At 41.1% G+C, this 14,761-nt stretch overlaps 1 protein-coding gene across 1 annotated transcript in view; it reads left to right on the forward strand.

The window, feature by feature from the left end:
* Positions 1 to 3,172: 3,172 nt before the first annotated feature.
* Positions 3,173 to 14,761, forward strand: part of T265_03559 (hypothetical protein) — a gene marked incomplete at both ends in the record, with an annotated part of 61,686 nt that continues 50,097 nt past the window's right edge. The window contains 2 exons of the mRNA XM_009168078.1: positions 3,173 to 3,448; positions 14,601 to 14,709. Coding sequence (XP_009166342.1) covers positions 3,307 to 3,448; positions 14,601 to 14,709 — 251 coding nt within the window. The remainder of the gene's footprint in view (positions 3,449 to 14,600; positions 14,710 to 14,761) is intronic.

A 14,761-nucleotide genomic window follows, 5' to 3' on the forward strand; every position in this document is an offset into this window, starting at 1 on the left:
TCCACTCAACCTTTGATGGACAGTGTTGGAATCAGAAACCGATGGCCTTCAGAACGTAATTACGTTAACATCCAGCCTCCAGATAATTTCGGAGACAGTCCACGGTCACCCGATTAGTGAGCTGCAATACAGCCTGCCATTCTGTCAACCAAGGTCACCCTCAGTAGGTGTTCTTTCGTTGCATTAGGGTCCACTGTTGAAGGTATACTTTACTGCTGAATGGACAGATAACGGATCTTCGGTGAAGCAGTAGATACTTCATCCGGAAAATATCATTATTCCCGCAACATGCTGCAGAAATTTATATACAGACAAGTGCTGTTCCACGATGTGAATGAAAGTTGGTTTTGCGTTTTCCGCCTGTGACACAACTGCTTTAAGCACAAAGGATCGGAGGAGAAAAGGTTGGTCTTCAAGTTTAAGTTGTGGCAAGCATAGGAACCTCAACCATAAAAATGCATTTCCTTGCAGAAGCATACTTGACAAACGCTTTGATCGTAAGTAGTTGAGTATTGCCCAACCTTGTGTCATCTTTACTTTAGTTTAATGAAGAATTCACTATTTCGGCCACTAACATAAAGGTCTTTGTTTCGCACTGTTGACCAGTGTGAACTGTGGTGTCCGCGACCACTTCAACCGCAGTTCACATTTTTTATCGCTTTATTTACAAAATCACGTGAAGTTGGTGATAAATCGGGATGAAACTCTAGCTTCCTATGAAACAAAGAAATTGTCAGATCCATCATCGTCACAATAGTGCGATTATCCTTTGCCACCAAAGGCTTAGAATTACGAGAAGAGGCGGGTACTGCAGTTAAAGCAGAATGGATTCATAGCATTTTTCCAAATTCAAACAAGTTATAAGACTTTGTGTGATATAAATAAACTTCTCTGTACATAATCCAAAAGGATTTCGTCGCATGGCAACAACAAAAATGTAAAATATCTTTACCAATATGAACACCTCTTCAAGAAACCCATTATCTACTGATCCAAGAGAATCCATTTTAACTCCAGTGATTCTGAGAAAACGTTTGCTGAGCTAAAGATGAAGAGCCACTACTCAGTTCATAATCAACGTGCTATATATAGCCAAGTTACACGACGATGCTAATTTTCTGTCTTCACTTTCGTCTTATAATATTAGTGATACTGTTGAGTGTCCTATCTTTTACAAACCAAAGCTTTTCAGGTTCCCCCATTTTAAAAGAGTACAAGCACTTTCTCATTTGTCCTAGGCATACCGGAAAAATCACGTCCTATCATTTAGTTGAATTATTATTGTTAGTTTCAATAAGGTCGGTTTTGTAAGTCAGACAATTTCCATCTGCACATAACAAGGTATTTGATCATAGATTATAGTAGATTGAACAAAAAACCCTTCAGCCGTTTTCAGGATGCTTTACTGAACCACAGTGACATGAAACTAATGGGCCAACGCCTGTAGTTCACCTTAGAGAATAAGTGAAATTCCCAAGCATTTGTTTCTTGAGACACCTTGTAACCGGATACTGCTATGAGCAACACAATGATGGGAAATGCTACACAAGCTGCACCATTCTTATATTTAAAAAACATCCTTTGTCATGCTGAGGGGTTGCCTGGGTCCCACTGTCTGACCCACAGAACTCTGATGAAGGTTAACCTGTGTTCTGATCTACGTTCTGGAAGAGTCGCAGTGGCTAGGTTTGAATACTGATTTTATATGTAATGCAGTTCATTTCAATAGCTTATACGGAAAATGTGGTCACTGTCTCTATCTTATTTTATGTGGCATTCTTATCTCACCGGTGTATGACCGGACAATCTGGTTTTGAGCACGATAACCAAACTTCCTGGCGTAGTTGTGTTAGTATGATGACGTTGCCTATTTAGCAGTCACAACTTACATTGATAGAATGTGTGAAGCCAAAGCAAATGTGGTATAAGAGTCGGCTGACGTACACTGTACTCCTCGCTAGTCTGTTGTATCTCAACGTCCATTTGATTAATCCGAGTGTCTCAAGAACGACCAACCGGTCTTAAGTTTTGCTTTTACTAGGAAAGTTGGGAGCTTCTCAGCTAGAGGTAGATTGCTTGCAAGTAGGACAAAAACGAACAAATTGAGACTGATTAAAAGAAAGTAATTTTCACGGTGAGGGGAAACTTAACTTGGATGAACTTTGCCAACATTCGCATTTCCAAAATATCCAAGTGTTGAGAACCGACAACTATGAGGAGCTGTTTCGGTTGGGCTATTGTTGTCCATTAAGTACATCAGGAAGGATGATTCAGTGTTGAAAACAAATAAACTTCAATGTCTCATGTTTGGACGTTTATGAAATCTCGACTCACTCTCTAAATACCGGCGCAGATATTTGGTCGACGCAGGGTTCAGATTCCACACCTGTCAAGCATATTTGAGGTTCCGTTACTTGACGTGTGCATGCATGAATCCAACTGTGACTTGAAGAATGCGATCAGACGAATATATCTATCCCTCTTTGGGACTTTGACAACTCACGCACATAAATGATCTAGATCGTATTCCAGTTATATTCCAATTTGATCTATTAAATAAGTGGATTTTTTTTCACAAAATTACAACATGGTTGAAAATTTTTCGATCACGTCAAACATGTTTGTCTCGAAAAAATGGCTTATTCACACTAGATGGGCTGTTTTCATATAATTTTTGAAGCCGAATTCCCCCCCTCTACGAATTGCTGTTAGAATGAAAAAAATATTAATTTCCATAAGAAAAAGACTATACGATATTATCAGCCTTGGAAGACACTTCACGTATTCGGCTGTTCCGAGGTCGTCAGGTTGGCCTTAAATTTTGGTTTAACTTAACAGCCGAAAACGGCATTATCAAGTCTCTCCACGGGTTGCCTTGTTTCTGGTAGTCAAGTACGCACAACCTGAAGGTGTAACTGAGCTGTGCAAATTCGACCATTCTATTGGATATTTGGATGAGGTATTCATTGAAATATTTTGGTAGCCTAGACCTGAGCACGCATACACACACAGGCCTTTCACAGATAGTCACTGTTTACAGAAATCAAGCGCTCACATGCACGCAAGCGCGTATGCACGCACGCACCCCAACAATCGAGTATGGGTGCAGGCATCTAACGGTTTCAATCGATTAGGGCGGAAAGACACGTGCTTATCATACTGACTGAACGTTTTAAGACGCAAGCGTAAATACGTGGAACCTCGGACACTCATAAGAATTCCTCAAGTTGGTCCGAAACGCCATGTAGTTTGAGACTCTAAACATTGCACTTGGATCTGTATGTGTATGTGGATTATCGACTTGTCATGACACAAGTGTCTTGGAAATACACAGCCCCTCTTAGACGTATTCTGTCGTGCTATGTCCTACTCGTATCACTGAGTTGTGTGGGAGACACGAAAGATGTGTCCTCATCCAGAAAGAAGGTACCAGTCATCTTTATCAAAGGTAAGTTGGCTTCATGTGTTACTACCATTTGTATGTCACGCCAAAGTTTGTGTGCAATCAGAGATTCTAAAGGTTATTTAGATGAGATGCGCATTATTGACGATTCTCCATAAGGATGGCACAGTCGTTTACCGTTTCTTGACTTTGCAGTTTAAGGTATCTTCACTTGCAAGATAAACCTTACATTGAAACTTCAAAATCCCATCAAAATTTACGAATGAATTTCATGGTGTCACGTGGCTGTATATCTCTCTTCTCATATCACTCAAGGATGAAAGTGAATACCAGTATTAGTAGTTGCATTCGTCGGAAACTGCGGCCAGATTTCCGTTCACATAATTTTACCCGCAAAAGCTAGTTTTGTAAATTTGTGATTTTGGTTGGATGAACCTCAGTTCTCACAACAAGCCAACAAGAAGCGAATCGATCAATGGTCATACGAAGCTCTCTTGCTGCATAAAAATTTCCCACGGATGACTGCGAACTATTTTGGGTTGAAGATGGTTCTCAGCGAATAGATTTGTGGAGATCTGCTTAAAAAGGAGAGACAGATCTGTCAGTGTCAGCAAAACGGAAGTGCTTTCTGTAGTATCTAGGACAGAAACGGGCTACGATCAGACCATAATGCTGACTCGTAAGAATTTATTTCAAATCAGCAGCAACCACAGTAAGTAGCCAGAACATATAACCATCCAAAGGCAAAATTCATTTAAAAAACACCTTTTATGATTATATCATCTCTTTTACCCAATAAATAGCTGGATAGCCTTTTGTATAACATATGTTGTTTATCAGAGGAGGAATTGTTTCACAAGGTGAATGAAGCTTCCTTCAGATACGTCTGTACTTGACCACATCCGTGGATGAAGGATGAGTGGCACTATATCCGCTCTAAGTGAGACCTAACCGCACTGTTGACCACCTATCTGTGGCCAAGCGGCAAAGCGGTGAGTTACTGGCCGGAAGGTCATGAGTTCAGAACTCTCTGAGTTTCGTTAGATGCACACTGCTGATGACTTTTAACAAGGATGATGAGCTGTACAGTGCTTCTCGGTTTTAGCTTCACTGACACAATGGAATCTCTGTTGAAAATTAACAGACTTTGTTGGTAGTGTGAGGAGATTTGGGATTTTTGTGGAGATTTCTTCCTGTAACTGAAGCCATTCCATGCTGAAAAGCCGAGAAGCACTGTGCAGCTGTTTCATCCATATTGGGAATCATCAGCAGTGCGCATCTCACGAAACTCCGAAGAGTCTCGAACCCGTGACCTCCCGGCTAGTAGTTTGGACACTTAACCGTTTGGTCACGAGTAGCCGAACAGCTAAGGATGAAACAGCTGCAGAGTGCTTCTCGGCTTTTCAGCATAGGTGGGCTTCACTTACAGGACGAAATCTCCATATTACCAGACCTCCTCACATTCCTACCTATTTTTTGATTATTAAATTCGGAAATTAAGTGGCTTTGCATTAGGATTTTTGTTTAGTCGGGAGAAAACAGCAGCAGATGCAGATTGGATTAAGGCAGCCAACAGCAATGCATTTTCGATCTCAACTTTTTCTTGGGTATTATTGTGTCATCAGGCGCTGGTAGACCTTCTTTGGCTTTTGTCATTCGCGAGCACTTGGTTGTGGTTCTTTTTATCGAAAACCGACCACCCTTCCTCCAAATCTGTGGCATTAGCATTTGATTCCGTTCACTTTTTACATAAGTTTTTCATGTGGTGAGGTTTCGTTTCTTAATAGAATTTTGAAAAAAGTAAGGCATTTTGTACCTTGGGCCATGTTAACCTTCTGGGTGGACCAACTCCGGAAGAGAAATTTCTGCAAAACTTTCTGATATGGGACAGAGTCCACTAGATTTGAAGTCTTCTGTCCAGAGTGGTCTTTTGAGAAAGGAGCGTATGTACATATACCGGCAATTTCTACAAAATGCTTGAACAAACAGGAGTGCTTCAAAAATACAAAGTGAACTTAAGCACAAAGTGCGAAGTAATTGCAAGAGAAGGAGAAATCAGTTAGGTTGGTGTTGGACGGGCCTGGGAAAATTTTTTATACAGATGGAGGGAATGCTTTGGTGTAGCTCTAAGGAGGACGAAAAACTGGATAGTCTATGAAAATATAATCTTTCATGATAATCCCTAAACGGCCAGAGGAGACGGGGCAACATTTTATCGGTTAGTGGTAGATGCCATCAACGAAACATCCTACAAATTATAGAAATATTCCCCACAAGAAATCAAGGCTAAACAATGACGAGTGTAATATGGAAGCGACACAAGTATTTTCCCATCTCGGAGCATCGTCCAGGAGTAGTCATTTAATGATAAATCTGGATATTTTCAACGAAAAATTTCAAAGAATCTCTTTGTTTGACGTCTCTGAAGCGTCTTCTTGGCATTCAGATTACGTCTTTTTCACTCAGGTGTCTCAGTGCGACTACCAGTTTGGTTTTAAAGCCATGAGATTTACGAATTTGTTTTACTCGATGTGTTGGTATGTTCCAGTGGTTATTAATCAAGCAGAAGTCGGAATTGGTAGTTACTATGACCCTGGCAATGACTGGGAAATTCCTCATGAAGAGTGTTTTCAACGCACAGAATTTAAGCGTGCATAGGGTCGGAAGAAATGGGTTTAGGAATTCGCTTTCACGATAAATGTACCTCCTCCCCTCACATGATTGAATCTGTGATCTTTTGATCATGAAAAATTAACACAGCTCTGATTTTAACCAGGGAATTTCCAATATACCCAGTTTCTGCTCCGATGTCTCAATGAAAAGCTGACAACAGGCCTACAATGCCAATACTCTATTGTATTCGTTTTGAATAAACTTTCCAATACCGACAAAATTAATATTAGAACACTGATACAAAGCTGTGGAAACTAAAATCCATTTAATGTTTTTCATTACTTTTGTCCAAATTATCCAAGACATTATCATCCAGTGTACTCGGTGACAAGACATTTCATCCTTCACCAGATTCGAGTTAAGTAATGGAACGCGAATCAGCAGAAGCATTTGTTTTTCCGAAGTGGTTTTAACCCGAAATACCTACTTTTTTAGAGGCAAAAAGGCTGGAAACTACTAAATGCACATCTTTGTGGACTCAGCAGTTATATTTTAATTCAGGTCGGAATTTCTACCACCCAACCTCCTGGAATGTTTCTGTCAGAGAAGCAATCTGTTGACAGGTGAATAACTCATCTTTCTGACTGTTTCTAGCAGTGATGGAAGCCAAAGGACCGATAGTAGTAAAGTGACTTCGTCGTGAGACATGTGTAGTCACACTACAGAATGTGCAGTGGCACGACCAAGCCGGAAATGAGGACATGTGTCAGACAGTCTGTGTGGGTGCCGGAAGTTGCAAGAAAAATGCTCGACCATGTATGGCGATCGGTTAATACCGGCGTGAACATACCCTTTGATACATTGCGGTTATGAAAGACCAATTATTCGTTGATGTCCTGGGCGTATTCAAGGTAAAAATGCACATAGTGAGGTAAATAATTTACGCATTTGCAATTATCATAGAAAAGTTCCTTGAGAGAACCGTTGAGATTCTCCAGATACCAATCTAGGTTGAAGAAGAGATCGGTCGCTTTTGAAACCAAGTCCCACATTAAGCTAGAACATTTAAAGGCTATTTGCTGAACCAGTCATTCGGATTCATCCAGAAGTTATTTCGTGATTGGTAAGTTTGGGGTCCTTTCAACACCACCAACGTCACTTGATTCCGAAATCCATGAAGTATTAGAAAGTAAGATACTGAACATTATGTGGCGTGATCGTTTTCCGTGAATTCTATCTCAAGTTGTAATCGATTAGCTGATGGGTATAAAAAATAGATAATCGACAGGAATTTTGAGTTCAAAGATCCAAGGCTACCGGTCAAATAATTACATTCGGGAGCTTAAAGATGTGGGAATTATCCGGCGCGATTGAAATACCTTATGCCTCATTCCGTCGTCCCCAAATAGCACGAGGGTGTAAAACCACAGTGCAAAAGAAATGGTGTGGAAAACGGAGACAACGAAGTGAGAGAGTACGTGCAAGTGTGAAGCACACAACGAGCAAAAAGTTTGACGCACAAGAGCGCAAGAGTTCCAGTCCGTTTAAAGCAAAATGATCATTTCAGTTCAGACAAGCTCACACATCAACAAACACGCTTCGATATGTTCCTACAAATGAAAGGATACAGTGGAAAATGTTGAAAAGTTCAGCAAGTAAAACAAAGAGTACCATTTATTTGGAGACAAGAAATATCGATTGGGAATGAAATATGTACCACGGCTATCAGATGCAAAAGATCGAAACTATGTTAGTACGACCACCGAAAAGTAGCTTAGATTAATTGCTTGTTTACATGATACACAGACCAGTTACGTGCGGTTCACCGAACCTGAAAACACTGGTTACAGGAAGGGGCAATTTTCAGGCATTGCGAATGCGCCTCCACTGGGTTCTTGACTGTTTGATATGAATTACTGACATTTATAGACCAAAGTGAGTACTGGGACGAGAAAAACAACAGAACAAACATATGAAGCTATTGAAGAATTATCATATTCACAAAGCCTGTGTCATTTGAGTTGGCAACCCGAACAAGTACCATCATGGCGCCGGAATGTGAAAGGGGAAATGGACAAGTGATATGGATAATGAAAAACCACTCACTCCGCAATACACGTGGTTGTTCTTAAGGGAGACCTGAGGGACTTATAGCACTAAATGTGCCTAGAGGGTACTGGGACTGAATATCTGATCGCGTGATCCGTGTATCTGAAGTCAGATGGGGAAAGATGATGACGGCTCTTAATTCAGTCGGTCAATGCTGACGCTCCCAGGTTGACCTCAACGGTCAATCACCAGCGTTCTTATAGGAAGGCTTGATGTCTTTTTAGGCACAGTATATGGTGTTTACCGTGTGGCGCTGTGTAAAAATACATTATTGTCAACTGGAACAGGACCGATAGTCTGTGGTCATGTAAGCATTGGGTGGAGATATCACATGCTGCTAGACACTGGCAGCACACGAAGCTTGGTAAGGCCGGTTTGAATTTCATATAAAATTCAATAGTGATGCATGCGCTTAGGAGAGGATTTCGTTATCTTGAAAAGCAGCATTGAACTCTCTTTTAAAATTCACGGCTAATCCATTAGCTTGTGCAGCGCACACCGTTGTTCGTATCCCGTTGCATCACGTAATTTTAGTCAACTCGTTGTGCAAAGCCTATTTGAATGACCCCATGCTCACAAGTAATTGCTGGGTGGCAGTCGAAACGAGGAGTCTGACGTTCGACAAAAGTTGTTGCTTGATGTCGCGCTTGGGGGAGTCGGTGTCTTCTTGTTCCGGCTGTATGAGTTCACTAAAGTTAGCACGCAGTGTATGGGAGCTACGGAGTCACAACGAACGTGAGCATCCTCAGTAACTGGCAAGGGAATGTCACCCAATTAAGTAATGGGTGAGAATGTGCTCTTACTTGTTCTAACGAGGGACCGCCGCTCGCCCGTTGTCTGATGTTCTCGATTTTGTTTCTCCAGGCAAGATGCTGTACTAATAATTTTGTCGTGACACGGACAAGTCTGGTCGGACTATGAGGTGCCATTCAAAGAACATCAAAACTGCAACTGCCGAAAGTGTCCTTAGAGTGAGAATCATTGCCACGGGGGTTGGCTTCAGTTTGCTAATCGAAGACCATGACATCGTAAAGCCTACTGGCCTCTGCCGCACGTTAGTTGCTTTTGAATAAATGAGTAACGCATTCTTAAATTTCTGAATAGCTTAAGTGAGGTATCTGTAATCCTCAGATTTCAAATTCAGGGTACACAAGCTTGTGTCCAAAATGCTGGACGGCAAAGTAGACAACCGGTAATTGGCGAATGAAGGCTTACGTATTAGTCGGTCATGTCAACTAGAAGCTACTTAGTACCCTCAACTTGTTGCGCAACATCGCGGGCTTTTGTAACAAAAGAGTCCACCGAAAGGCTTATGAGGACTTTGGGATGATGATAAAGCGTAAGTAACACAGAGCTGGAGGTGGAAACATTCCCAACACTGAGGGGGGAATATACAGATTCTTTCCGTTTAGAAGGATGGTTAAAGCATGATTCAGCTTAAAACAACCCTCATAGCTTAGCAAGTCATTGAAACGATGTATGCCACCTAAAGGAATAGGCACCGGTCAATTCATTACGATCTAAACTCTTAGAGTGAGCAGACGGATTATGGATGGGTTATTTATGTGACTTGTGAGTTATAAGTTATCCCTAATTCAGTAAGGCCAATTTTTGAAAACAGTGAAACAACTTACCCAGATGTTCCATGTACTCGCTGATGTTAGGACTGGAGACCATGGTGTCATCAATGAACGTGCGGACGCCATTTAGACCGCAACTACGTCTGTGATGAAGGGTCAGAGGACTTGTGTGGCATTCTGTAACCAAAAAGACATTCGAAAAGACGCGAATTAGGTAAATAAACAAGTAACTGCAGTTTTAAACCTATACTGGACACATTGCCCGTCACGTTTAAATACACTGGGGTGGGTAGACACGGGATGGCCACCGGCTAGAGTGTGTTTTGCACCGCTGGCTATTGATAAAAGAAAATGGGGTGCTATAGAGGCCGATCAGTCATTGGATTGTGATTACGAAAGAACAGGCTATGAGTGAGAGACGTAATAGTCAAAGTGCCACAGATTAGGTGGTTTCCTATACTGAGGATTTAATATCGGCTCTGTGAAATTCAATCCAATAATGGGCTTGGCTGAAACCACTGTTCTTAAAAGCGATGTAATGGATACCATGTAGCGATATTGTGGACCAATTGTTGGTAGCTGTATATGATAATAATATATATGCTGATATCAACGCGTTTGCATTCAGACAAACGTGGCCTGTCAGAGTTGAGGGGGAACAACACTTTTGATAAGGTACAATGGATCGGCGTTCGCGTCTGAAACGTAATACAAGCAATTAAATTTTGTACCATCAATTGAACTAGTCTCCCACATGAGCTAGCGGAGTAGTTCCGGGTTTGTCCTTGGTACTAATAGCAGGTCTCTTAGATACGCAAAAAGACTGCTGAGGTCACCATTATTGAGATCTGAGTAGGTCGCGGCGGATCACTGTCTGATCCGTGATATGGAGCTCTTTGTATTCGAGCAAAGTGAAGGCTTTTGGCGCGGAGCATCATTTGGCTGGTGAAGAGAGCTTATTGATATCATCATACCTTGCCACGGCCCTAGACCAGTTGTTTTTTCATCTGCTTTCGGTCGAAAAGAAATGGATGATCATTGGATACCCTCCAAAGAACGCTTTATCCGAATTTCGTGACGAAGATATAATCGTTAGTCTGTTGTTTCTGGCATGCAAAATTTGGGGTAACCATCATCCATTTGGAAATGTAACCTAGAAGGATTTCAGTACACAGGGCCAAACACTTATCTTGGTCACCTAAAAGGACGAGCTGATGTCGAACAAGTGACTAGACTGAACCAGGTGTCCGGTAGCACAGGCTGAGTTGTGACCACACACTTTTTTTGAGTTCTCGGCATTTCAGACCCGCCATAACCCGGACGTATAGATGGTCATATCGTTTGCTCGCTTTCCAGGCACGCGCTCAATTCTGTCGTTATAAACTCATCACCATTGAAGGTGTAATTGATGGTGGTAACAGTACAGTGTTCAGATGCAAAGTGCATCAGGTTCAAGTTTCTTCAGCTTTTACGCACAAGCAATAGTTTGAGATTTGAGGATAGGGACATTACTGATGGACGAAAGTACTGTGTTTAGACAACGTTCCAATGCTCACCATTACCATGTTAGATTCATTTAGCAACCGGCTTGTTTTAGGGGCCTGATGGCGTCATCTCAGTTTAACCTCATCTTTCGAATGGAGTTGCACTATTCTGTAGCTCACCCTGCTAGCTTTTCTATTGTTGTGCCTCCTTAAGAGGTTTTGTGGAATCGCTAATTTACTTGATGAGATATTTAACCAGGTTTGCGGAAGAATTCCTACGGTAGTCCGGAAAGGAGGCATGTTTCATCTCAGGGTCGTAGGCGATGTGTGCTTGATATTATTTGATCCCGGTTGTCTTAGACTGTTAAATTAGATGTTCCTCGTCTGTGAAGCGTTCTACTCCGCAATAATGGCATAAGTCTCAAAAGTTTGTTAGGGGTTTCAGTGTCTTCTCCCCACCTTCAAAATTCTAAAACCGCAAAGCACATTTTTGTACTGAACTTGGTTTTAATTAAACCGCGGCTGTGTACCAGCAATACGAATTTTGTCTGATGTTTAACGGCAGGGGAGCGTAAAACAAATTTCAGTATATGCCAGCATTTGTCTACTATCTGTGGTAATGCGACTATCGTGTTGTAAAACGATGTGCTAAACCGTATTTTTTCGTCCTGTTGGAAGAAATATCCGTTGGTTCACGTTCACATAAATGTTATTTGGAAATCCAATTTTCTGTCCAGGCGCAACTATTCTGGTGAGTCCATCTCAAAGGGCAGAAACACTTTAATCGAACAGTCGAATATGTTAACGCCTGAGCGACATGACTGTTTTGATTGATTTACTGATCGACGATCTGGCAACTGTCCTGACTAGGCTGATAGATTAAGAATTTCGAAGTCAGGTAATGATTAAGCCGTTTGAAACCTGACGGAGAATTTTGACTATTTGTAGATAGCTATTGTTGGGCCAGGAAAACCAAACGTCTGCCGCTGGGCCTGGAAAACCAAATTTTAATCTTTGTGAACAGTCAGGCAGAAAGTTAGAAAGGTTTGAAACGTTCGTCCTGTCGAGGTGTATGTGTTTAAAGGTTATACAAGGCTGGTATTCAGTGAATGTCCACTGCATAAGTTCCAGGTAGAAAGCACCGAATTCGTCACAGTTAAAAACAAATATTTGAACACTTCAGTATACAACAGGGCAGAATAAAGAGATAAGTTGTCATAAAACTGGTATTCTCCAATTTATTTATCGTTAGCTGAGCGCTGCTTAGACGATCACCACAGAGGTGAATTCATCTTCTTTGCTAAGCCTGCATTCTTGTCCGGTTTTTAGTTCGTACGGGGATACTCGAAGACAATTTTCTACAAGTCTCGTAAGGCGAAAGGCTGAGTTATTCGGTATTAGAGTCAGTCTTTGGTGTCACGCTTTTCCCTGAGTCGAACACTCATGAAATCGACTAAAAAGGTCCACTTTTCAGTGCAGTACTCACAAGCAAATTTAGTAGCAGAAGGGTAGAAAATGAAACGATATTGTTATTTACCGAGGTATAGCCCTCTCGGAAGATCCCTTTTATTCGTGAACAGCTCTGAGTAGCTCTGAGTAGTTAAAGCCCAGTTCAAGCACACCAAACGCCACTGGATGAAAATGCAAGAATCTACAACGAATCACACTGCCATGCGTCAGGTCAGCATTCATTTTCGTGGACGGAACAATCTAAAACATAATGTGCCTAAAATGCTTGTTACCGGTATCTTTCGAGGGCGAAGGCGGGTAATAGAACAACAGGAGATTAAACGGCACACTAATTATGTCATATCTAAATCTGATGTTGGAATTGAGATGAAAGTAGTACAAAACGTCTAATTTTATCAATTTCCGATAGTGGCTTTGTAAAACTGTCATGGAGTTTCACGAAAAATCCAAGGAGTTTAACATCTTTAGCAGTTTTATAAGCGAATGATGGCACAAGAGAAAAAAGAGCGTATTTTATGATAGTGTACTATCAACGCTTCTAGACTGGATGTAGTGGATAGGGGCCAAATAGACATCTAAATTAGGTTTATTTCTCGGTTTGTTGTTTCAATAAATATAGGTAGTGGATTGCTGGATCAACTGGACAGACGTTGCGTTTCCGAATAACGTATGGTATTCTCAGACTCTGAGAACTATGAAACAGTATTTCTTGGTCAAGGAAATGTGGTGCATTCGAAATTCGCCGTCCAATCAAGCATATATAATTTTCACCTTCTGTTGCTTCCAAAAATATAAAACGCTGCATTTTTTCCGTTGCCGCAAAAGTTTCACCAAATTTCGGGTGGCACAGAATACACCGATTTCTGATTAAAAAATGGGGGTGCGGCGCCAATAGATGTGATTCATAAGTTTCCGGTCATATGCTTTTAACGTTTATATTCACTGAAGAATTCGTTGTGAATTTCCTCTTTCAACTTGATGAGATCTTTGCTGAAAATGTGGGAAATTTGTGTAAAAGTTTCATATTGATTGGCTGTCTCAGAGGTAGGCATCTCACTACTATCTGTAATGATGTGAATAAATGATTTTTGGGTTGATAATTGATTGCTGCACCATTGTTCCACGATTTGATTACCATAAGATCGCAGTTCCAAATATTCTCAGTCATATGTGAGTTGGGTACCGATGACGATCTTCAGTAACAATCAAAATATTATAAAGTGTTCTCTGGTCTGAAGCTCAGTTTGCCTTAACTTGTTGGACAAAATCATTACTGATTCTGGGTATTTAATTTCAATTTAGGATACTTTGACGTCTATTGCGTTATGAAGACACGCTTCCTGATTCACTTCAAAAGTTCTACTCACAGTAATGGCTCAGATACCGACTCCACCTGCTCAGAATATTTCCCGTGAATATTCTTTATATTTTCAGTATATCGATTAATAAAGGATTCAGAAGTGTGAGCAGTTTAATGCGGTTTTTATGCACACGAGTGCTCAGTCAGTTGTGTCATTCCGATCCATATTTACCTTGATAATTTATAATAATCGTTAAAACTAACAGCAAAGGTAGAATCACACAACGAATTCCGCTGACGCCGATCGACCTCCTGAGAACATTCTGACTGCTTCGTATCTGAATACTTTAGTTTCTAAGCCTACTGATCTATCAGAGATATGCAGTTCGTTGAATAGTTTCCCACTTATCCGAGGTTTGGTATGCGAAGTTATAGAAAATGGCGCCTATAAGCCAATATAACACTCTATGTTGACATGAGTTCTGCGAGCTCGACCATCCAACTCAGTTCATTACAACTAACGATTTACATATATCGCTTGGTTTATTGTGACTATGATCCGTAGAGATCCAAAACAAAGTATCTTCTGCCCCGAATTTTCCTGCTTTATCTCAAACAAATTTCGTCCTTTCTTCGCACAGATATTGTTTCCTCGGGCTTGGGCGCTGTCTACTTTGACTTGCTGACCGGCAATTATACACATTTGATTGAACTTCCAGCACTGAAAAGTATCTACGTGGTTGCCAATGGGTAAGTATGTTCTCCTGTGCATTTGGTTCTATCCATTATTTTAGTCGACTTG

Source organism: Opisthorchis viverrini (assembly GCF_000715545.1).
Source record: "Opisthorchis viverrini unplaced genomic scaffold opera_v5_52, whole genome shotgun sequence".
Taxonomy (NCBI): domain Eukaryota; kingdom Metazoa; phylum Platyhelminthes; class Trematoda; order Opisthorchiida; family Opisthorchiidae; genus Opisthorchis; species Opisthorchis viverrini.